Below are 24,040 nucleotides of genomic sequence, written 5' to 3'. Positions count from 1 at the left end.
TCGTTCAACACCTTGCTGAATCAAGATTTGCTAGCACTATGTACTTATCTGCACTGCGTATAAACCCATTTACTCTTTCGTTTCAACAAACTTCTCAGTGCCAGTCATAGTATCAATCTGCTTCTCGCTTTCCGAACTTTCCATACCAACTAACGCCAGCAGGCCGATTTCACTCTCAATGCGATGTTTACGCTCGGCATCAGCGGCGGCCATGCCGGCTGAACCGAAAAGTTCATCCATCTCCTCCAATGTACGACCTTTCGTTTCGGGGACAAGAAATATGACGTAGAGAATACCAATGGCGGTTACACAGCCGAAAAAGATGAAGGCTCCTAGCGTAGATGCTGCAAGGAAGGGGGAAGTAGCGGTCGCAACGGCAAAATTCATCAACTATGGCCGAGTTAGAAGATCCGGGGCTTCCGAGTTGATGCGGGATTTGGATTTGACTTGATACTCACCCAATTACTGCTACCCCCAAGACTTACTCCCTTGGCTCGCATACTCAAGGGGAAGACTTCAGATACGACGATCCATGCAACAGGTCCTGGTCACGTTAGTCCGAATTCTGATATATAACTTGAAGATTTGAAGCAGGGTAACGTAGGTGGCACTAACCCCATGAGTAGGCAAAGTTGATGACGAAAATCCAGATAAAAACAATTGCGGTCCATCCAGCTGCCCTGTTATCGCCAAATTCACCCTGGTATCGACCGATGATGCCAGCGACGATGAAATGGCAGATAGCCATTCCAGCTGCACCGGCGATCAAGATCTTCTTACGACCAACCTGATCTACCCACATGACAGCAGGGATGGTGAAAAGGAATTCAACAATACCGACGACACCTGTAGCTAATAGAGAGGTCGTGTTGCCGGGTAGCTCCATGTTAGCGAAGATGAAGGGCCTAGAGGTGACGTTGGTGAGCATTGATACTGAAGTAAGTAAATACTGAGAAAACTAACGCATAGTAGTTGATAGCATTAATACCGTTCCACTGCTGGAATACCATGATCATGCACTAATAGATTGTCAGTATTTTCACAAGAAGTGGAATGTCAGACGGGATTATCTCATACAGCAACAGTCGTACGCTTAAAAAGCGAGGGATTCGTTACAAGTGATGCATAGTCAGCCAATCCCATTTTGAACCGACTCGAGAATGAACCATCTAGCCATTGAGGATACTTTTCGGCTTGGACCTCCTTCTCAAAAGTATGGAGACTCTTCATCTCGAGGAACTCGATTCGCACCAGAAGATCATCGACTGAGGCATTCCGCAGACGAGCGAGAGTCTGTAAGCACTCCTCCTCGCGTCCAGTATTCATCAAATGACGTGGTGACTGAGGCATGAAAAGCATCATTCCGGCTGCCAGAATGAGAGCAGGAAGAATCTGGATGCAAACTGGTACCAACCATGCTGCATCAGATTGTGTCGCGCCGGTGCCGCCGATGTAGTTCGTACCATAGCCGATCTGGAGCGAGTAGATAATCAGCATTAATGGTTCAAACGGGACGAACAGTATAGTTTCAAGCTTACCCAGAAGGAAACCATGATACCAAAGGTGATAGCTAATTGTTGGACTGCGACGAGTGATCCGCGAATCTCTGGTGGAGCCTAGACTTCTTCAGCGAATATGCTCAGAATCTCAGCTTCAATATTGTCGCAGCTTACCAATTCAGCATTATACAATGGCACAATCATACTCAGACTTCCAACACCCAAACCAGTAACGAACCGGCCAGCAAAAACAAAGTCTTTGTTCTGCGTGCAAGCTTGGACAATGACACCAACGCAGAAGACAACAACCGCAATCAGAACAGTGAGTCGACGACCCACAGCATCGGCCAGGTATCCATTGAACAGTGTTCCAATCCAAGCACCCAGCTCTAGAATTGAAGTCAAGATACCCTGTTCAATACCAGTACCTTTGGCATATCCGTCTGTTGCCTCGACAAAAGCGTGCATTGTCAGAATCTGAGCAAACATTCCTTGATTATATCCATACACCAGTCCACCCAGTGACGCGAATAACCCGATCGCCGAGGTTTTCTTGTTACTGATGAGACCCATAATTCCTCCTTTACCAGCGAGTTCAGCTCGCTTGGCCGAGACGGCTGTCTCTCCAGCGATAGGAGGTGCCATGGTTGAAAGGCTTCACCGCGCAAAAGTAGAAAATTGAGAGTAGAAACAGTTCAAAGTACTTTCGAACGTCTTTTCCCTCGAAATTCCAGGGATCAACACTTCTTTTATTCAGCGGTCGGTTCTTCTCTGGGTAATTACCCCGGGACTTTATCCCCATGGGGGCCAATCCCTCTTCTAGACCAAGCTTCCCCTGCTCACCCCACTGCGAGCCGACGCGCCGCGTGTTCCGGAGAGGAGTGATGCAAATGACCGGGTCGGTTGTAGATAGTACAAGATGTGGAGGTGCCGTCAGTGGCTGCGGGTGGGCTTAGACTCTGGCGTTGCTTGTCAATTGGCTCTATATTAACAGGATTTACCCGGGTCAGCGACGAACCTTGGATAAATGCAAGATACTACGATGAATATCGTACAATTATTCTACAATCTTAAGATATTGAGGCTGAAGTTGGCCATCCTGTAAGGGAAATCACCTTGTATCTGTATGCTCTGTGAGTTGCATTACTGTGATATCCCCCAATCACATCCCCAACGCAGATATCAGCTTCCAATCCCCCTTTTTGCTGTCAAAAGTCCCGAGATGGCATCATCGGTCTCATTCGGCCAAAGTGAGATTGTGACTTGGAATCGAGAGGGGGCTTGCTTGTGTGTAATTGGTGCTTCTTGACGGGTCCCACTTGAATTGTGGACTTCATCCCTGGGGATACCCCGTTCCCCCGTGTGGAGAGAGCTGTGAAAAGATCGAATCAGTTACTGGAGGATAGATTCATCTTTAGAATGGTAGAGTAAGGCGTTGGCAAGGAAAAAGTCAGCTATCATAATATGAATTTATAAAAGAGACTTCTTCTGCGATCTATGTGCTAAAACACCCCAAGCAACACCAAGGCTTCGATTCTGCAATGCTTTGACTCGTTTCATTCCCCGCCGAGCAATCCCCACACACCGCATCTATCTGGTCCGGCTGAATTGTAACTAAACTGATCAATTTAGCCTGAACATCCAGTCTGCCCATTCCCAAGCCTCTCCCGCTGTCGCGCAAATCGGCTTCGAGCGGAGGATGTCAACGGGATGAGCACCGGCAATCTCGGGTATTGTGCAAGCAGAAGGTGTTCAAAGAGAAGTGAGTTAAAGGGGCTAAATTGAGCCAAGGGGCTTTTGTGCCATGTAGTCAAGTCACTTTGATGTAGATGGACCACCTCGGTTGTTCATCGGGAATAGATCAGGCTCTCTGGCAGGATATCATGCTTCTTGTCGAACCGTATGGTTCGGGAATGGTTGCCTTATGTCTTTGCCGGGAATCACTTAGTATAGTCGGAGGAAGTTACAACTTAATTGAATAAACGTGAGGTGATGCTGAAGAAAGGACAATTTCGAAAATTCGATGTCTTTTCTCGGCCCGCCCGATCTGGCAATCCCGAGGACAACACTGCATAAAATATACCTTTACTTTTGAATGTATAGGTATACAAGAACTGCAAATATTCATAACTACAAATTAGGGATCGACAGTAGAATGATTCCAATCATTCTACTAGTATAACGCTGAACATAACCTTATGTTCAGCGTTATACTATACATACGGAGTAAGATCCATTTCGCCTGATCAATTCCCTATTCCGCTGCCTACCTATCTATTGGATAAAGTCAGATGCATGAAAGAAGCTATGAAACTGCCCAAGATCATTAATTACCATAGTCAGTTAACTTATTTGTATTGTTGCTCTGTTTACATCTTTATTCTTGTCTTTCTGAAGTCATAGGATTGAGGCAATGAAGCTCACTCCCGATGATTGCCAGGATTCTTTGTTCTCGTCATTGTCTGACTTGCTCCATTGTGAGCTTGCAATGAACAATGTACTCCCTGTCCACTTGATAATCCAATTTGAAACAACTGACCATATCTTTGACGTGTAGTATGAATGCTGTTCATATAATGGAATGCATTCTCCTTCTCAAATGCTAGTCTATTCCAAATATCATCACACTATCAATGCCATTGTCTATCGTTCCAAGCAAAAGATCACAAAGACATTTGTATTTATTCGAATTTAACTCACAAGGCGCTAAATTTAGAAGAGCTTCATTGAAGGACTTTGACTCGACTCGGGTAGACATTCATGAAGACAAGTTCGGACTACCATTAAAAACCTATATATTTGCATGATTGATCCTACCAAGTCCTTTGAGTCTGTCCAGGGCACAACATCAATGAGGCTTGCGGGACAATCGAAGAGGTTCTTTTCAGTATGCCAGGCCTCATCACCGGCTATCTATCCGGCCCATCCCGAAGTCAGCGTGCTCGACGCCGTGCCAGACAACATCAACAATCTTCCATTGCCGAGGGCAGTCAGAATGTCTTAGAGACAGATGAATATGAACCTGAAGATCCTTACCTTGCGTTTTACAGTACCTTGCAAGTGATCAGTGATTTCTCCAATTCCTACGCATCTCCCTCAATACCTGAACACCATGTTCGTTTTGTGCCTTTCCGTCGGCCTCCTGCAACCCCATGGATTATTTCAAACCTCGATTCAAAAGCGGCTTATGAGGAAATGATTGGAAATGATTCCACCTCATCTTGTTCTGTTTGCCTTGAAGTTTTTACAATAGGTGTTGGAGTGAGTGTCCTATCTTGTAAGCATATCTTCCACACTACCTGTGTTAGACGTTGGATATGTGAATCTAATAGTTGTCCTACTTGTCGAGAAGGTCGAGCAGTGGCCAGAGGTAGTATCGGTTGTCGTTGTGGCTATCATGAAGCTCGCTTTTAGATATTCTTTGCGTAAGAAGAATTGCATATTGGGGTTGATGAGGCCAATGTCCCTTGTTAGAGATGGTGTCAATACTACCTGAGTCTGTATGAGAATAAATCGATCGACCTGCACCATAATAATATGAAGTACACTTATATTATGTTAGAGTTCTGAATAGTTTTTATAATTAGTATTCATATATTCTTATCTCATCTTAAATTGCGATGGAATACGATCGTGCTTTGCTACTCAGTCTTTGATTATAAGCAAAGCTATCCACCAGTAAACAATAGATAAGTATGTTTTCTCCAAGCAATTATCCAACGAGATACTACAATCTCATCAGTACGGACTTCCATAATTCTCTTTATTTCTGCTACAGACGCCAACTAACTGCATCAATAACACCAAGAGATCCTCGCCACCATTCCGAAGCACATTCCTTCGTATATCTCCTACTATTCCTGCAACTCCCTTTGTAACATCTGTCTAGCTTGGATATCTCTCTTCTCCATTTCCCCATTGAACCATCCCGGCAGAATTCGTAGGGAATTTGCATGGTCAATTGCAAAAGATGGATCCTCCCATCCATTTGATCGACACATTTCAATCGCGCGACGAAGTAAGGATCTGCCGATTCCGATATGACGATATGACTGTTTCACTGTCCATGCGCGAATCAAGGGAGCTTTCTTACTATCTTCTTTTGAATCTGATAGTGGTACGCGAAGGAGCAAGGTGCCAACCGTGATGTCCTCCCACTTTGTTATCAAGACTATTCCATGGAAGTTGGTAACCGAGTCTTCTCTTGTCTCGTATATTGATTTTGGAACCCGATCTGGGCTTGTCGCATCTGATGATGAGCTCTCCCGTAAGGCCCACTTCCACTCCCAGTTCAGTTTCTCCGCAATGTCAAGGTATCTCGCTGTCAAATATTCGACAGTCCTCAGGGCTCCTGCTAGTACTGAGACACAGCTGAAAGCCCACGATACCCAATCCACGCCCCCATTTACCAACCAGAGAGACAGAGCAGATATGATAAAGATTAGGCCGGAGAAGAAGGGCAGGCTGTGGATGATGCCGCGGCTGGCGATCTGGCGTTGCTCGGCAATGGAGTCGGCAATGAGGCGGAGACAGCAGGTGAGGTCTGAAGTTGTGGTGGCGATATATTCTTCATATTCTTCTTCCTCGATGAAGGCATTTTGGGTGACACTTTTGGGGATGTCAGTCTCGGAGTGGGAGGTTGAGCTAGTGTTGTTGAGTGATGTGTTTGTGTTTGTTGTGGTTGGAGAAATAAGAGGAGAAGGCGAGGGCGAGGGTGAGGTGGACGAAGAGAAAGAAGAAGAAGAAGAAGAACTCCAGCGGGAGTCAAGTGATTCAATCAAATCCATTTATCGCAAGGGAATGCAATCAATTTAGCAGATGTTGATAAATGCTGAGAATATCAAGGAAGAGTTGGAGATGTCCAGTTGGAGGTGTATAGGCTGACATCAGATCAAGAGAGATCCATGGTTCATAGATAAAATTAATAAATAACAATGACAAATTCAAGAAGACGAAGTATAAGTATTAAGAATGAACAAAATAAATACAAATGTGTGGTTTAATTGCAGAGTTTCATTAGTGCAACCATGCCAAAAGTAAGCAACAAAATGGTTTAAACTCGGCAGTCAAGCATCGCGCTGGCGTAAGAATAAAATAAAATAGAATCAAGGTTGTTCAACAGCAACATCTTCAGCATATCCCGTGTATTGTCAGCCATTATCACATCACATTAAAGTGTCTGATCGGTTTATGATCTTGTTTGGGTGGGAGTCTCTTGCATATTCTCAGGCCCGACTGGCACAGTGTTTCCCTTCTCTGCATCACGAGTAAGTGCTTGGAGGGCAACATCATTGGCTCCGTCGACAGCTGGAGAAGGAAGCATATTTCCAGACAATTCCTCCAGGGTCTTGCGCTTTGTCTCTGGAATCAGGAAGGATGTGAAGATCCCGCAGAACATGAAGAGAGCGAAGATCTGCATAACGTGGTTCAACCATGGGGAGTCCGACGAGCCTTTCTTGGCTCCACGATGCACCAGTGGGCCAAACACACACTGTGCGATGATAGCACCGACTTTACCTGCAGCTGCGCTGAATCCGTGAGAGGTGGAGCGGTATCGAGTAGGGAAACACTCGCCGGGGACGATGAAGGTGGTCGCATTAGGTCCGAAGTTGAAGAAGAACTGGGCCAGAACGTAGAGGGCAAGGAGACCGTTATGGGAGTGCTTGAGCTTATCGAAGCCAAACCCGATCGCAATGAACAGGATTGTGAGGAGAGTGAATCCCCCCAATCTGAATGGGCTTGCGGCCGATAGTATCAACAGTGGCGACAGTCACCCAGTATCCGGGAATAGCACCAGCACAGATCAGGATGAGATTGCCCACTGCATTTCGGTAGAAGATCTGGTAAACGTTCTTTCCACCAGTCCAACCGATGGCACCGAGAATAATTGAGTTGTTCAAGCCCAGTCCGTAAAAGGCTGCCGGAGAAAAAAAATAAAGGAGATTAGCATCCAACCAGACAGGAGATAGAAAGGAAACACAAGGAGAGACATAATGAAACTTACCGACGTCTCAGGAAAAACCACGACCCCGCTGTCCCCAGAAGAGTGCGGCCATTTGTCCAGTTCCAGTAATGACGGGCAAAGTCAGACCAGCTTGCCTTGGTCAAAGCCTCCATTCGGTCATTTTGCTGAACACGAATGCGCTGAATCTGATCAGGAGATCCCTCACGGTAGCCCTTGATGTAGGCCTGGATATCGGCTTCTGCCTTAATAGGGTCGCGTGAAACCTCAAGTGTGTAACGTGGGGACTCGGGGATGGTCAGACGGAAATAGAGGGCAATCAGGCCCGGCAGTGCACCCATTCCAATGATAGTACGCCACATCTTGTCCACCGCTAGCTGGCAGACGCCAGTGCAGTGTGCAACATCTTTTGCAGACTCGAGGGATTTCTGAAACGCTGCAGTGACGATCAGAGCAATGATGGCCGCCGCGAATTGGCCAATACCTTGCATAGCGAAGACGGCGCCCATCATAGCACCGCGCCATTTGGTATTGGCGAATCTGTAAGAGTTAGCGGGGTGACTTTAGCCTGAGAAGAAAACAAGAGGGGACAACTCACTCGGAAGTGATGATAGAAGAGAGTGGGTAATCACCACCGATTCCAATGCCCATGATGACTCGCCAGAAAATGAGTACACCAGTGATAGAGACGGCAGAAGAGGCAGCGGAGAGAGACTGGGCCAGTGTAGCAATGATGATTATCATCAATTCAATGCCGTACATGCGCTTACGGCCATATCGATCTGCAAGATACCCAAACAGCAGCTGGCCGATGACAGTACCACCAGAAGTCGAAACTTTGATGGCCGTGTCCGAGTTAGATGGAAGCTTGCCGGGATTGTGCTTGGCACCTTGCCAATAAACCACTCCCAGCATGCTCACACAGAGATTGATGGCGAAGATATCGTAAGCATCGGTGAAGAAACCCACGCCAGCCACAATGATGGCGCGTAGATGGTGCCAACTGGAGCGAGCATTCTCGATACGAGCAAAGGTAATTCTGCGATGCTCGTTTGGATCAAAAGATGGCGAGGGCTGGGTGGATGAGAGAGCAGCCTCTTCGTGAACCTGCATTTCGGTTTCATTCATGTGTGTCTGGAGGCAATTGGACTGAGAGTGTGAGTGATGGTGATTAGGTGAAGAGGGGAGGAGGAGAGAAGAGGAAGAGAAGAAGAAGAAGAAGAAGAGAAATAGTGAGTGAGTCAGCAAAAGAAAAAGAAGAAGCTGCGAACCAACCAAATCGGGCGATTCGAGCACATGACTAGGTGATGAGGAAGGTGCGAGGGTTGCACTTGCCTAGGGTTATTCAGTATAGAATAGAGCAGAGTACAGTAATATAGTATAGTACAGGTAGTATAGTATAGATAGTATAAATATTAGAGTATAGATGGTATATTATATTATATTATATTATACTATACTATATAGTACTATAATAATGAATAATCAATTGGTACCATTATGAGAATATCAAATAATATAAGAAGAGTTGTGGTGTATACAGAGTATAAGAGTGAGGTGAGATAGTACGAGTAATGGCATGACTAAGACGCATTTGGTCAGCTGACTCATGAAGTATACAAGGAATAGTTAATCTACTATATTGCAGGAGCATTAGTATACAACTATGATAGTGATTATATAACTAATAATACTTCTAGTCTGATGTGTAATTTGCTGATATTGATATCGATACCGTACTGATATCCCGATATCATCTGGTACATCACCCCGACATCACCGTGGCGGTGGCGCTTCCAAGAGGTATAAGTAAGAGCCTCATACTGTATAATATTATCTTCTCAAAAGAATACGTCAAAAAGAAAAGAAAAAAAAAGCGGAAATGGAGGTGGAAAAGGAAATCCGGGTATCATATACATCAATCATCTCTACTAGCACCTCAGTGTCAACCGCAACAGAAAAGAAGACATCGTGAACGTCCAATTGAAGCTTGTCATGGCTACTATTGGCCAGAGCCATCCAGAGGAGTGAGTATATCACAATGGTATACTGATAGTATACTGATAATATAGCTAGCTCTACATGGGTATATAGTAGTACTTACTGGCTCGCTACAGTGAAGAGGACCCCGATGACCACCACGACACGCAGGAGATACAAAACAATGAGCCGGAAGTAAAGTAAGCCACCACGCTACACCTGATTACTGAGACTCGCTGATTACTTCAGAACCATGCATGTATCGAGTGTACATGGATCGGTTCGAGATGGAGGGTGATCTGATTGATCTGGATGATTAGAGGCAACAAGTCTATCTCGGTAGTTATTGTAGTTATTCAGCCATACATTCTTTAAATAAATCAACTACATTCTGTATCAAATCTCGTATATTACCAACTATCACGCCAATCCTCGCTTCATTTTCCACCGCATGATAAACGTTGCCACTGGGTAAAATGCCAAAGACACTGCGATCCAGATGAAAAGAACTGCAAAGTCAAGGCCGATCCGGGAATGTGTATCGAAGAGAATAGTTCGAATTGCCTCGACGACTATATCAATATTAGTGGATAATTTCCCCTACAAGCAATGTGGGATAAACTCACTTCGATGCAAAGGCCACGCATAACCCCAAGCATAAAATCCCGGCGCCAAATCTAACGCATAAAATCCCGTCGCCACATTCGTGATTACCCAGAAGATCAAGAATAGTGAACTCCACGGGAACCCCAATATCATAGCCATATTCTCGCACGGAAATCCCAACGCAGCCATCCCGACCCAATTCAGCATCCAAAAGACGACAAAGGATCCTTTGCCGTAGCCATTCGGGTTCGTCGCGGAAAGAGTGTCTGGGGCGGAATCGTTGCTGAATGGAATTTCGAAGGAGAGGGAGACGAGCGAGTAGAAGAGTGATAGGAAGAAATAGGCTGCTATTGCGGAGAGAATGCGCCAGATTATCCAATGGGGTACTTTCAGTGGGGGGTGGTTGTCGGGTTTCATGAATTGGGCGTGGATTCCCATTAGGAAGGGGAAGTTGAAGAAGGCAATGATTATTAGGTAGATCAGACCGATTGTGACAGCGGGTGCAATTACTGCCGGGTAGAAGGGTCGTAGATCGATGTTGGTGAATCCGATAGCTGGGTTGATAGCTTGTGGGGGGGATTTGTGAAAGATTGGATATAGATGTCGAGTTGGAGGTGAGTTCTCGAGCCCAGCGTGGACCGAATTCCATCAAAACAGTCGCTTGGAAAATAGTGAGGTCTGGAAGGATGTAGTTGAAATAAGTATTTTCATCGCGTGCTGAGATGATCACCGATTCAATAGTGCCGGTTGGATCGTAGGAACTGTTTCGCTCGGTCACGGCGGCGCGAAGGAGTGTCGTTGCATTAGGATTGACAATGATAGCTCCGTAGGCTTCCTCATCGTAGATGGCCTGGCGGACTTTCCAAGGATCATTGTCAAAGTCGGCCGGGGATTTGATCTCATATCCTAAGTGCAGGCCATTGGACTGGATGATGTTGTTGGTTGCATTGGTGACGGCCGGTCCAACAAGGGGGTTGTCTGTGCGATAGGGATCAACAATGCCGTCGAAATCAACCACATAAAACTTGAGGGCTGAGTAGTTTGCTTCGGTCGCGTATTGTGATCCCCAGAAGAGTGAGAGGACTCCAAGTACAAAGAAGCATAGGATGCAGAGGGTGCGGGTCCATTGATATAAGACGCGACGGCGTACTTCCTTGAGTGCAGGGTCAAAAAATCCCACTGCTGTAGGCGGAGGTACATCATCCATCTCGTCTTTTTCCATTTTGGCTGAAAAGTGATGGAATTGGTATTTGTGAAATCCAAATTATATCGGGGGAAAACCTTGGATTCTATTAAGCTCGTCAAGTATGACGCTTCCGGGGAATTGCCTAAAACGGCGAATCTGCGTTAACTCCGAGCATCTTGGAAAAATGATCATCCCTACACTTTCAATGGGGTGTTTAGTCGGATGAGCATTTCTATTTTATATATACGATGGATATATACAAGTTAAATTGAGAAAAAAGCACAAGTAAATTGTCGATATGCCGATCTGTGCCTGTCATCACGGTGTTTGGTGGGCATTTCTTGGAGTTCATGCAAAATCCACTTGCTTAACTGGACAACCACCGGGAAAGATAGCACAATAGATTCTACCAATAATTACTCGGCGTGGATTTCTTTGGACTTTGTGATGATTATGAATCCGGTGTATTAAATAGTAGTTCACGTGTATCTGCCAAGATAGCCAAGATACTAAATGATGGGATCTGCAGACGAACTTCAATATTGCCCAAAGTAGCAAGGAGTGCGAAAACTTGAAATCTTCGGTTCGCTCTGGGTTCTGACATGAATTCTATCATTCATCCATGAAAGCCTTGTTGACCATTATGGTCAATTTATAGAAATTGCTCGATCTGGAGAATTCAGGAGATCTGAACGAAATGCCTCGAATGCCTCATCGATTGGACAGTCCGCGAGGGCAGGTTCGCCGGCCTTGGAAAATAAACCATCACTAATAGTGAGCCTTAGATTAGAGCACACTGGGCTGTCAAATATTTGCATCTGTAGGCTTGATCTACAAAGAATTCGGAATTCGCCGTTGATAAACAGAGATACAATCTCTATTTACCTCCGTTCCCATTGCCATCACAATATGTAGCTGAATATGGTATCATTTGCTTGCTAAGAGAGAGTCCAATGTAAATTTTATAGCTTGGAAATTTTCTTTTTTTTCCTACTTGTAAGACTAGCTGGCAGGTAGCCCGAGATCTCTGCCAACATATTAGGCCCCAGAGCGTATACTATGCCTATAACCAGGCAGGATTGATCATTCACTAGCTTCAACAAAGATTTTTCAAGGAGTGTCGCTCTACTAGTAAACCTGTCATACTTGAATCAGCCTCGGAATGACGTATATAGTGATCAGATAGAATCCATGGAATGGGGTCTATGTACCCCACGCTTAGCACCCGCTATCATTATTAACACACCGAGGTATACCGGAGTATCTAATGATCAAATCTAATGAGCAGAACGACAGTTTTGGGCTAGATAAATCTGTAAAACCAATAATATACAGCACAGCTCAAACTTAGGGACATTCAATATTCTCCCATTTCAATGCCGAGGTGGCAATTAATCTGTACTATGGTACTTTTTGTACTAAGGTTGATCTTGAAGGTCCGTCCTACATAGGTATGCAACATGTTGATTGGGGGCAATATTTTTCTGTTTATGAGGTCATCTAGTACTTACTATCAATTTTCAGCAAATTGAAGTTCGAATTGACTAGATTTACGAGGAATAAAGAGTGCCAGCGCTAGCCGCGAAGTGCCAAGCGCAGGTATAACCTTGAATCTCAGCCCCATTGGGGGCCGGGCCAAATCCACAGATCTACATTTGCATTTCTATACTAGTAATATAATTGTCTCTGCTCAACCAGAGTCAGAGCGATGGACTTTGCACTAAACTTATTAAGGAGTAGAATTGCGAGATTGAATGAGGTGTTTGTTTATGGGGTATGTATGAAGATCAGTTTACCCTGTCCGCGGGGGCTATGTCTGGTGAGAATTCTAATTTGATCAGGTATACTGACTAAGTTTTAGATTTACCGATTCAAATATCAGAGATTGTATTAATTGCAATATTTACCAGCCTGAATAGTAGTAGCTTGCTCGGCCCCAAGAACCAATGGGACCCTATGCAGCGCAGTTCAATGCAAAGCAATAGAAGTTTTATAGAATTTACTAGTATATGGAATAGAAGTACGTCCATTACAACGAAGCATTCGCATTTATTGAACCATTGTGAATATTAAATAACGATACTTATGACAACTGTTCACCCACTATTCATACTTCTAAAAGGGGAGATCGGTGCTCGATATCATTTATGCTAGGTAGAGTGACGACCGCAAAAGATTCGCAACATCAACAATTCCACCATAAAATCCTTCACATTTCCCTAAAATAGAAAAAAGTACGGTCATCCCCTGTTTCGTGGTGTTTTCTTCCACGCTGATCCCCTGCAAATTTTGGATCTACCAAACATGATTGCTATTCACCTTGGGGCGAAGAGTACAAATCTTGGCAACCAGATCCAGTCGTGGGGGCAGCTAGCTTGGGCAAGCGAGATATCTTTGGAAACACCATGAGTGAGGCAACTTCGACTGCTATTTCCTGACCTGGCACTGTCTCCATCGGACAAGGCTACGGTCTTGTGGTCGTGTATAAAGAGGATCTCAATTCCCTCGAGAATGAAATTGAATTATCAATACAAGATCCAAACAGCCTCGTTGAAGACTTCTCATATCATCTCAACCACATTTCTATCTATTTCTAATCAGACCAGAAATCTTCACCGTCAATATGAAGTTCACTGTCTTGGCTCTTACTACCCTCCTGGCCTCCGCCCTGGCCTCTCCTGTGACTCCAGCGGAGGGAGCCCGCCTCATCTCCAGAGATTCTATCAACGATTGCAAGCAATCCACTTATGAGAATGAGACCTCCGATGCATCTCCCGATGTGGATGACTGCAAGCAGCTCGCCGAGAACATCAAGAATGGTGGCACTTGGAGTGTCACCGCCACTGGTAGCCAGCATCAGCTGGCCCAGTACGGTACCTGTGCTTTTGGTGCTCAAGGCGCCAACAAGAACCTCAACACCGCCTATATTGGTAACTCGGACATCATTGATGTCATTACTGCCTCTATTGATCAATTCGCGACGGATGGCAAGATTGGTGCAAAGGGTACTATGGAATGTCAAAGTGCGAAGGGAGATGTTGCCACGGCTGATATGACTTGGGGTATCTACCATGATTAAATCATTTGTGATGGGATTTGATCTGAGTTGTTTGTACACAGCTTAATTCTTTCGTTTATTGTTGTTGTCACTGGTCATTTAAGTGTGGTATGTGCTGCTTTGATAACTTGGGTACACAAATACAAGCTTTGAATACTGAATATAGTTCATTTCTAATTATCTGTGGCCATCAAAGGTTTGATGGCAGAAGTAGATGTAGAATTAGTGCTTATAAGCAAGGCATTGAAGGATATTAAGGATCAAGTTGGCCCTTTAATGACGAACTTTTGCTATATATTCCGGCTTGGTCGTAGTCTGACAGCCAGTGAAAAGTCAAAATCACACCCCGTTGCGCTCAAAACAACTCTGACAAAGTGGACTCTCATATTAGAGCTATCGAAATGCCGGGCAAAAAGAATCAAGTGTTTCAAAAAAAAAAAACGGAGATCATTTCGACAAACAGAAGCAAGCACATTGTCAGACACAAAAGATAGTAGGTAGCGCAAGACGCGGGAAACAAGGGGATAGATTCTCCATTCATTCGCAATTTACAGGAGGTAGTACGGTATACCGAGTGCGTCCGACGGAATCCGCTTTCCAGCAGGTGAACTTTCTTTCAAACTTTGATATAGACCTGATCGGGAAATTGCTCTTCGTAAGTTCGCCATTTGCAAGGGAATCCGAAGTATATAGATTTACGGAGTATTCTGAGCTCGCAGCACTTACACCCTTACTTGGGGCGATGGCTTGAAACACGACGAAACACAGGATGTAGCAAATCACAGGCCAGAACTAAGGATCAGCAAAGTAATCACCAATTAGCAAGTAGCAATCTCAGATATCATAATACACGTGCATACATTATGGAGTACAGAGTAAAGGGTACTATGTACAGTACGAATTTCTTAATTCGGGGAAAGGTGGGTCTCATAAATTCATATTCTCTTAGGGTATCATTATCTATCACAGCAGATCGAATCCAGTTCGATTGCATCTATATAATCAAAGACAAATTGAAAACTCAAAAATCAAAAACGCCAGCCAGTCCGATCTTCTTGGATCTCCCAATAATTGCCATTGTTTCGATATGTTCCACTTAGATCTTCAATTCATGGCCTTGGTCGCACGTCACTTGGTAAGATCCATAACGCTTTGTAGATGGCGCCTGGCAGGTCTCCGCGCCAGTGGATAAATCCACGATCATACCGGAGATTTCGCTTTGCTCGCACATGGTGTTCTCAAAGAATTCCACCTGGCATCCTGGGGCGATTGTGTTCAAACGGTATGCGGAGGCCATGGAGTTCAGGTCGGCCCGGCAGCCGGTGCTGCCCATGCCATGGTGAATGTCACCCTCGCCGTCACATTGAGTGCTGGGATAGAGGTCGAAGGACCACTGGATGCCGCGCTTCATGAATGGGAAGGCCATGGTCAGATTGACCAGGAAGAGGGTGGTGAGAAGGCGGATAGCGAAAGACATGATGAGGGTTCAGCGAGGGAGGCGAGTGCGGCGGGTGAGTATGGAACGAATGTGGTGAAGAATATCTCGCTAGTCTATCTAGATGGAAGTTAGCATGAAATATTCGCTTGAGCAGAAGTATATGGTGACATACCGTGCTGTATATTGGAGTGCGCTATACTAGTAGCAAATACTAGTGCTGTAGCAAAGAATGAACTGGCAAGGACAAAGTCAAGACTGGCAGTTTCAGGGTCTTTAAAAATGATCTGGAAGAAGTGGAGTGATCCAGCGAGATGACGGACAAGTCTCCAATTTAATAAGATTGGCTTGTCAATTCCTAACAGCCTTCAACCACCCCCCGCCACTCGTTTGTTTCAGCGCCGATCAGTTCCTGCAGCCATGACGACGTATACTTGCGCCTCGGCGCTTGGACTTAGAGAAGTGGCAGTATACTTTTGATCGAAAGAATGTTTGAAATGACTCTAAAATACTCATATTTTATTATATTATTTTAAATATGTTCTCTCTATTCTTTTACTCCTATCAATGTATACAGAATGTTCAACTGAGTCCCCCGTGATGGCGCATTCCGGGAGAGCGCTGATCTTCCACGCAGATGGAAAAAGATGTGGAGACTCTTACGTCGCCAGGGACGCGTAATTCCAGACATTCGTCGTGCACTGGTTCAGGGTCCTATCATCTAGATTTCTATTCTTATCAAGTGCTGTACATAGTACATTAAAATGGAGTGGTTGAAGTTGAAGTATCGTATACAAAGTATAGAATTAGGGCTAGCTGTACAAAGTTCTCTGCACGGAGTAGAATATCGAGTCTTCCATATTAATCTGTACAAAATAATCTCCATCATGAAGCTGTGTCTACATGTACATACTCTGTAGAATATCTAGATTGCTTCTATTTTCATCTTTGCCACCGTCAGTACCTGCATATTCTCAGTGTCCATCCTACGGTATCATTCTGACTGTCAGAAGATGTCAGTACGTAAGTCATCTACCAGGCGAACATATCGTCGTGGCTAGGAATTTCCGAGCACATTCCATCAATAGAACGATCGCGTTGTACGTGATGAAGGTACTACGCCATGGAATGTACATTTACAGTATATCGATGCGATCTCCACGTTGGCAACCACGCGGCCTTTGCTTTGTCCTCGGCTTTGTTCTCTGCCCTGCAGAATTTACTTTGAGAAACGACTATGATCGTCGTGGGACAATCCTGCGACCGTGAGATCTCCTCGGGTTCCGCCGGTGTTTATCCATCCTGACGCCCGGCGTGTCGTCCGTGTTTCAACACATGGACAATTCTCTACTTGACACTTATTTCTGGGTGGCTTTCATGTTTATCGTATACCAGTATGCCTGCTCTTCTTGATGGCAAAAAAGACACGAAAGAAAAAGAACGATCTTCTCGCAAATAACTAACCGATAGTTTCCGATTCCTTGAAGACATCGTCTTCAGTCTCCTCTGTACATACCTTCGAACTTGGCAGTATGTCAACTTCTCAAGATGGTCGTGACTGCGAATGAGCAATCAATCAGTGCAGATGGCGATATCAATCCAGCCTCCAACCCCTCATGGTAAAGAGGTTGGTGATGTACTTCCATCTCCCCGCATGTATTCTATCCGTCATACTCCGCACTCCTACAGATGGATCCAGCCTCTTGAATTTCATTGTATTCATTCTGGTTTGGAAAAACGTCTTGTTTTCATCCAGGCAAGCGGCTCTACTGCCGAGTACATCTCCACCCTCCACTGTCGATCTCTCGCTTAACCGGAATGACCTCATGGTTTATAGTAAAATGGATTCAGGAACAAGTGGAATATACAAAATCCATCGTCCTGTATGTACTCCACGGACCCGGGAATAAAATGCAGCCCGTAATAGGTAATCGGTTTATCCATGTTGCTCAATGTTCTGATTCTTCCTCAACAGCAAGACTCCATCTTGAAACAAGCCCTAAAGTGCCATTAGCCAACACCTGCTCAACAAAATGAAATTCGCTTCTTATTTTTTTTGTTTGTAGGCACCGCGGATGTCCCTGCAGGGTCTATTGAACCCTTGACAAGCCATCTCTATTGTAATTAGTGGGAATTAATAGACCTATCACTCGCCCCCGTTTAATGCCAGTCGATCTTCCCTCCGCCTTCGGTCGAACAACTCACAACCACAAGAGAAGAAGAGGAGAAAGAAGGAGAAGAGGAGCGAACTCAATCCAAAATAGAGTGAAAGTGAAGCAGGAAGAAGGCTCTTAGCTGTCTAGCTATGAGTAAGAGTGAATAGTATGGGAGTTATCTAAATGAAGGACTCAGGACTGCCGACTGATCACAATAGATGACCCGCCCGAATCTGCCCAACGAGATCATATTGATGATCGCGCAATATCTCAGTCCCCGTGGCATTGCAAATCTCATGCAAGGGAACCGAAGATTATATACCCTTCTCCAAGGTGGTCCTATATACGATCGGACTCCAGGATCCAGCCGAAACGGAATTATCTTGTGGGCTAGTCAACATGGCCGTGAGGATGTTGCTCGTGCGATGCTACAACGACAGGGCGAATTCGATTCTCGAGATTGGAATGGATTCGAGTTGATCAGCACAGAACCAACCTCGGAGCTAAGTCTACCTTTGAGATTTGCGGCCTGGTATGGTCATGTTGGAATTATTAAGCTTCTGCTGGATTGGAATATCATGACTATCAAATACGATCTGCAAGCTTTGCCTTTTGCAGTGAGTGGTCGGTGTTTGGAAGCTGTGAAGGTTCTTCTGGAGTATTCAGCAAAAGTGTCGGTGTATCTGTCTGAGGCCGAGACTGAGACTGAAGAAGAAATTGTCATCAGCGAGGAGGAAACTTCAGCTTCTACAATCCCTTCTGAGCCCGATAAATCCCCTTCCAATGTCCAACCATTGATTGACAGACGCCACGCGAGATATCTGGACCACGCGCTTCAGAGGGCTATCATACTGGGAGACGAAGAGATGATAGATGTCTTTCTGCGAGATCGACGTGCGCGGGTTAGCCTGGTCGAGGCTGCTCGGATTGGCAGCGAACGATTTGTGAAGCTTTGTTCCCTTCAGGAAAAGCCGAATGTTAGAAAACCCTGCCATGTCTCGCCATTATCAGTGGCCGCCAAAGCCGGGCATGTAAATATACTGCAGATTCTTTTCCAAGCGGGTTGGAATGCAGATCTCCGTGATGGTGATGGTAAATCACCGCTGAGTGTTGCTGCTGCTAATGGCCAGGAGGCCGTTGTGAAGATGTTGCTTGAACGAGAAGATATAGATGCAGACACGGCTGATGCAAATGGTTATACCCCTTTGGTAGAAGCTTCACGCAACGGTCATACCGGAATCATCGAGCTACTTTTGAGCACATCAAATGTCAATGTGAACTCTATGGATTCACTGGGTCGATCATCATTCTCTTATGTTGCTGAGAAAGGCAACGAGGATGCGGTTCAGCTATTGCTATCTGCAGGGGCCGACCCCGATACTTGCGACCATCTTGGTCGAAGTCCACTATCTCTCGCTGCTCAAGGAGGATTCCCTGGTATTGTGAGATTATTACTTACTATCGATGGAGTTGATCCAAACGCCAAATGTGAATCAAATCGAACGCCACTTGCGTATGCTGTGTTGTCCGGGAAATTTCCTGGGCGTGTCAACGGCGAGAAGATCAATTCTAACTACGAGGAAGATGAGCGGGAGATGTTGAGTATTCTTCAAGGCCCTTTCGAGAGTCGGCTATCTGCATTGACCGTTCAACCAGAGACAGAAGAAAACGGGGCCGCGTTGTCAATCATGAAAGATCTGCTGGCAGATCACCGGGTTGATCCAAATTCACGCGATTCCAAGGGCAGATCTGTACTATGTTTAGCTATATTAAGAGCAGAGTTTGCTGCAGTGAGACTGCTTCTGTCTTCCAAGAAGATCGACGTGAAATCTCCGGTTTATAAAAAGTTCACCCCGATTGAATTGGTGAAGGAGAAATATAGAATTAAGCGACTCGGCGCAAAGGGGATGCACCCAAAGGCCAGTTCCAACTGGCCTTCTTAGGTTGAGCATCAGCAAGCGTACAGGACCTCCTGTAAAATAACTAGGGAGTTATTTCGAATCATACTATATAGAGTGATTGCACCAAGTTAATATTTTATCATAGGAAGTTCTTTATTTGGTACTATGAGAGTTTGGTCTACATCCCACTGTGGATGAGTCCATCTCGACTAGATTCATGCATTTGGAGTAGGAAAAAAAAGGGAATATCAGCAACCTGTAAAAAGCTAAGGCTTGATAAAAATAAAGAGAGCTATGAAAATACACAATCTACCTTTGAGGAAGCAAAGGAAAAGCCACAAGCTGGGCAATTCTAGTGGAAATGAGTCATACATTCGACTATCTAGAGTCTCGGGGGCCAAAAGTAATCGCCAAAAGTAATCCAAACCCAGTAATTTAAATATAATGTAGAGCCTTTTCTTTTACAAAAGAAAAAGAAAACTTGAAAATATCATCAAGGCATTCAAGAACTAGGATGTCTCGAAAAGAGCCCATCCATCTCCCTGCAGAAATTATACGAATAATCACGGAGTATCTCGTGGCTGAAGATCCTGCAGGGGTGTTGAATCTCGCAAGAACCAGCAAAACCAACTACTTCTATTGCCAACCAGCTATTCAGTCAGCTGTCAAGTCTCTAATATTCCACGACATCAAGATAGCTATCCCTAGGCCCAGACGAAAGGCAGATCTCAAAGGAATTGTGAATCGGCTTGTTAAAAGGCTCAAAGCCGCGGACACTTTTGACTGTGTTCGACGGGTTTTCATAGCACATCCTAAACTACTACAAGCCAAATCACCTTTTGATACCACCAGATTCTACGAGGAAGAAGATGAATGGAGACAGCCTTGCTTGTCAACCCTTTTGTCTTTTAACCGGGTGGATAAACATACAACGCAGTATGGACAATGGCTGGAAACCCCTTTACGTCGACATCCACGCGAGTATAGAAAGTGTGATCAAGGACTTCCGAGCGAGCTTTATGAGCCTGTTGCCAAGTTAATTGAGATTCTTCCCAGCGTGACGGATGTCATTTGGACCTGGTCCCCCAGTGTCACTCCATGCATTCTTGACGTCTTGCATCGGAAAAAACCACAATGCGGCCTTCATTTGGATTACTTTTTCGGTGAATATGTTTTCGACAGAGATACCCTGAATGTCATGTGGCATAGCTCTCCTTCACTTCAGTCGATTCGCATTGGTCCAGACAGCCACAACTTCAGGGGAAGTTTTGCGCAACGAGAGCGTTTATTGAGAAGTGTGATTGGTGCACCCAATCTCAAAGAGCTTCGATTGAGCAGAAATGAGAAGGCCCCCAATATACGGTCCGAAAATGAACATCTGTCTGAAAAACTTTCATTGGAAGCTCTACATTTCGAGAGCACGTCAAGCTTTGATGATGATATTCTGTACGGATGGAGTCATTATATCGACTTATCAACCTTGCAGACTCTCAAAATCCATGGTCGATTGAATGGCGATGACCTGTTCAATGGACGAAGTCAATTGAATCGCACGTTTCCTTATCTGAGAGCTTTAAGGCTGAATATTTCTTCCGATGAACTCAGACCAGCCGAGTTTTATGAATCTGTGAACAACTTTCTTCACACTTTGCCTCAATTAACTGAGCTTGAGCTGGACGGATGGCATTCTATGATTAATATAGAGTCCCTGGTCGCTTATCATGGACCTTCTCTGGGAAGACTGAAGCTTTTGAACCCGGCAGCATGGCAGTTCGTGAATGAGAAGGAAATCCGGCTGATCAATAGAGCATGTCCATTGCTCGAAGAACTGGGAGTTCCTTTGAACCGCAGTCAAAATGAACTGGGCTTATACAGGGCCTTGGCGTCAATCAGAAACCTCAGGTCTTTGTATATTCACTATGAGATTTTACCTTTTCAAGTACATGAGGCATCCAGAGTGAAAATGACTTCATCAAACGAAAGCGTCTCGTCTCATACGAACATGCCACTTGACGATCCATCTTTTGACGAATTTCAGAGTCAGCCTTGCGAGAGAGTCGATTACCAAGAGCATCAACTTCGAAACGGTCATGTGGAAAGAATTATCGTTGATTCAATCATCGATCAAAAGCTCGCGAGCGAAATCTTCCAAGTCATTGCTGATGCTAAGCCCCTTGGATCAATTAAGCTGAACAATCTCACAATATCAGTGAGTGGTTCAAATTACGGCCACTCCATAAGCATGTTAGTAGATACATTTGGCAAATCATGGTATGTGAGACATATAAATGCCAGTTCACGCGGCCGAGGGCTGTTGATAATGGCTGAGGAGATTCAAAGCGCAGAGGAGAATGCAGGAGGATATGGCCTCATTCCAGAATCGATAGAGCCTATCTTCAGACGAGCTTTTCCAGAACAACAGCATCTACAGCGTCTGGAGACGAGACAACCGAGGAAGACATCAAAGAAATTGGGGACCAAGAGACAGGATGAGATGGGTCCCTCCACATGGAAGCATCACTTACGTGCTGCTGTTCCAGCTTGGAGCCCTAGGTCTTCAACATCTCGAAATAAAAGACGAGAAAAGATCTCATTGCGTAGTGGGAAGGCCTCTTGGGGGATGTTAATAGAATGAGGGCAACATCAGATATTCTCCGAGTCAATTAGGGGGCATTATGTCGAGTAGCAAGACTTAATAACTTCAACATAGTACTAATATGGAATGGCTGTTGACTGAGGTAAATATATCAATGCATCGTCTTTCTATATGGCATAAAGTAGTCATCAACCGGACTCAACCCGGAGTCTTTTAAGATCTATCTAAGCGAAAGCCTTCAGATCACCCTCGTTAACCTTGCCAGCACCAACCAGACGCTGACCCTCAGCAGTCCAGGCAGACTTGACAGCAGCACCGTCCTTACCGGCAATGGTCAGCTTCTCGGCGAGAGCAGCCAGCTCATCAACGTCAATCTTGCTCATGATGAGCTCAACATCGGTCAGGACAGAGTCAACCTGGGAAGCGGAAGCCTCGCCATCAGCGAAGTAGTTGACATCCTTGACGGAACCCTTAAGAACACGCTTGTTCTTCTTGGAGGCATTCTTAGCAGCCTCCTTGGCCTTCTTGTTCTTCTCACGCTCGGCCTTGGCAGCCTCCTCGGCGGCCTTTTCTTGCTGCTCCTTCTCAAGACGAGCACGCTCCTTCTCCTCAGCCAGACGCTTGGCCTCATCCTCCTTGGCCTTACGCTTGGCATCCTTGCCGGCACGGGCTTGTTGACGGAACTTCTTGATACGCTCGTCACCGGCCATCAATTCATCCAGCATCTCACGGAGACGGACATTGTCCTCTTGCTTGCGCTTACGGCGAGCGTTGGCATTCTTCTTCTCGGTGTGACGCTTCTGATCACGGCCCTCGCCGTCATCGGGAATATCCTCATCCAAGTACTCAAATGAACGCCAGCTGTCGAAGTTGTACCAGAAGTTGTAGAAAGTCTCAACTTCCTCCTGGGTGCTGTTGTCATCACCCAGCTGGGGAACGGGCTGCTTGTTGGAGAAGCGACCCTCAGCCTCAAAGATGGGGCCCCAGGCCTTGAAGTAGTCTTTACTAGCCTGCTTCTTGGAGGGCGGGTCGATCTCAGCGGCCTCGTCGACGGAGTCGAATTGACGACGGCGAATAGGGTCACTAAGGACCTCGGTGGCCTTCTGGATACACTTGAAGAAGCTGTCGTTCTCGTCGCTCTTGCCCATGGCAGCCTTCTTGTCGGGGTGGTGACGCAGAACCTTCTTGCGGTGAGCCTTCTTAATCTGCTCGGGGGTGGCGCGCCAGCGGTACTTGGTCAGACCCAGGACAGCGTAGTGATCCTGGCCCTTCCAGTCCTTGGCCTCTCGGGAGAGCATCATAGGGTCCTCATCTTCGGAGATGTCCATGTTCTCCTCATCCTCGGTCTTCTTGGCATTGTTCTGAGCCTGGAGACGCTCGTCCTCGGAGAAAGTACGGTTGTGGCGCTTCTATAGAGTTGTTAGTATTTGACCACACAACAAAACACTCTAATGACAACAGGATAGCTATATCTAACGTACACGGCGGGCGTGGGCCAGGAAGTATGGGCCCACGGGCTCGATGTTGCGCTGAATGGCAGCGGAAAGACCACCAACAGGCTTAAAGTCCTTCTCAGCAGACCAACCCTGAGGAAGGGAAGGAAGAGAAACGTTGACAACCTGTGCGGCAGCCATGATTCAGATGAAAGAGAGAAATGATTG

The 24,040-nt window shown here is 45.6% G+C and overlaps 11 protein-coding genes across 11 annotated transcripts; 5 read left to right on the top strand and 6 right to left on the bottom strand.

Annotated features, from left to right (window-relative positions):
- Window positions 1-69: 69 nt before the first annotated feature.
- Window positions 70-2,144, bottom strand: N7469_011586 (uncharacterized protein; the record flags this gene model as incomplete). The annotated part of the gene is made up of 7 exons (XM_056650491.1): window positions 70-390; window positions 459-544; window positions 616-905; window positions 964-1,019; window positions 1,078-1,473; window positions 1,539-1,616; window positions 1,674-2,144. 7 exons carry the CDS (start codon window positions 2,142-2,144, stop codon window positions 70-72), a joined length of 1,698 nt encoding a protein of 565 aa, XP_056495000.1.
- A 2,244-nt stretch (window positions 2,145-4,388) lies between these two features.
- Window positions 4,389-4,873, top strand: N7469_011585 (uncharacterized protein; the record flags this gene model as incomplete). The annotated part of the gene is made up of 2 exons (XM_056650490.1): window positions 4,389-4,760; window positions 4,832-4,873. 2 exons carry the CDS (start codon window positions 4,389-4,391, stop codon window positions 4,871-4,873), a joined length of 414 nt encoding a protein of 137 aa, XP_056494999.1.
- Window positions 4,874-5,353: 480 nt separating this feature from the next.
- N7469_011584 (uncharacterized protein) lies at window positions 5,354-6,286 on the bottom strand (the record flags this gene model as incomplete). The annotated part of the gene is made up of 1 exon (XM_056650489.1): window positions 5,354-6,286. The coding sequence occupies one exon, from the start codon at window positions 6,284-6,286 to the stop codon at window positions 5,354-5,356; it is 933 nt and encodes a 310-aa protein (XP_056494998.1).
- A 401-nt stretch (window positions 6,287-6,687) lies between these two features.
- phoD (phosphate:H+ symporter) lies at window positions 6,688-8,574 on the bottom strand (the record flags this gene model as incomplete). The annotated part of the gene is made up of 4 exons (XM_056650488.1): window positions 6,688-7,161; window positions 7,184-7,416; window positions 7,508-8,001; window positions 8,060-8,574. The coding sequence occupies 4 exons, from the start codon at window positions 8,572-8,574 to the stop codon at window positions 6,688-6,690; spliced, it is 1,716 nt and encodes a 571-aa protein (XP_056494997.1).
- Window positions 8,575-9,343: 769 nt separating this feature from the next.
- On the top strand, window positions 9,344-9,645 carry N7469_011582 (uncharacterized protein; the record flags this gene model as incomplete). The annotated part of the gene is made up of 3 exons (XM_056650487.1): window positions 9,344-9,367; window positions 9,397-9,488; window positions 9,579-9,645. 3 exons carry the CDS (start codon window positions 9,344-9,346, stop codon window positions 9,643-9,645), a joined length of 183 nt encoding a protein of 60 aa, XP_056494996.1.
- Window positions 9,646-9,861: 216 nt separating this feature from the next.
- N7469_011581 (SNG1 family protein) lies at window positions 9,862-11,269 on the bottom strand (the record flags this gene model as incomplete). The annotated part of the gene is made up of 3 exons (XM_056650486.1): window positions 9,862-10,013; window positions 10,068-10,613; window positions 10,687-11,269. 3 exons carry the CDS (start codon window positions 11,267-11,269, stop codon window positions 9,862-9,864), a joined length of 1,281 nt encoding a protein of 426 aa, XP_056494995.1.
- Window positions 11,270-13,856: 2,587 nt separating this feature from the next.
- On the top strand, window positions 13,857-14,312 carry N7469_011580 (uncharacterized protein; the record flags this gene model as incomplete). The annotated part of the gene is made up of 1 exon (XM_056650485.1): window positions 13,857-14,312. The coding sequence occupies one exon, from the start codon at window positions 13,857-13,859 to the stop codon at window positions 14,310-14,312; it is 456 nt and encodes a 151-aa protein (XP_056494994.1).
- A 1,075-nt stretch (window positions 14,313-15,387) lies between these two features.
- Window positions 15,388-15,768, bottom strand: N7469_011579 (uncharacterized protein; the record flags this gene model as incomplete). Its single annotated transcript, XM_056650484.1, has 1 exon — window positions 15,388-15,768. The coding sequence occupies one exon, from the start codon at window positions 15,766-15,768 to the stop codon at window positions 15,388-15,390; it is 381 nt and encodes a 126-aa protein (XP_056494993.1).
- Window positions 15,769-18,100: 2,332 nt separating this feature from the next.
- On the top strand, window positions 18,101-19,825 carry N7469_011578 (uncharacterized protein; the record flags this gene model as incomplete). The annotated part of the gene is made up of 1 exon (XM_056650483.1): window positions 18,101-19,825. The coding sequence occupies one exon, from the start codon at window positions 18,101-18,103 to the stop codon at window positions 19,823-19,825; it is 1,725 nt and encodes a 574-aa protein (XP_056494992.1).
- A 472-nt stretch (window positions 19,826-20,297) lies between these two features.
- Window positions 20,298-22,418, top strand: N7469_011577 (uncharacterized protein; the record flags this gene model as incomplete). Its single annotated transcript, XM_056650482.1, has 1 exon — window positions 20,298-22,418. The coding sequence occupies one exon, from the start codon at window positions 20,298-20,300 to the stop codon at window positions 22,416-22,418; it is 2,121 nt and encodes a 706-aa protein (XP_056494991.1).
- Window positions 22,419-22,603: 185 nt separating this feature from the next.
- On the bottom strand, window positions 22,604-24,013 carry N7469_011576 (putative ribosome associated DnaJ chaperone Zuotin; the record flags this gene model as incomplete). The annotated part of the gene is made up of 2 exons (XM_056650481.1): window positions 22,604-23,788; window positions 23,861-24,013. 2 exons carry the CDS (start codon window positions 24,011-24,013, stop codon window positions 22,604-22,606), a joined length of 1,338 nt encoding a protein of 445 aa, XP_056494990.1.
- Between the last annotated feature and the right edge of the window lie 27 nt (window positions 24,014-24,040).

The sequence above is a fragment of the Penicillium citrinum genome (assembly GCF_028827155.1).
Source record: "Penicillium citrinum strain IBT 23319 chromosome Unknown utg000011l:1.0-294111.0:1.0-294243.0, whole genome shotgun sequence".
Taxonomy (NCBI): domain Eukaryota; kingdom Fungi; phylum Ascomycota; class Eurotiomycetes; order Eurotiales; family Aspergillaceae; genus Penicillium; species Penicillium citrinum.
The sequence above is the reverse complement of the archived record's forward strand: the minus strand, read 5'-3'. Positions and strand labels throughout refer to the sequence as shown.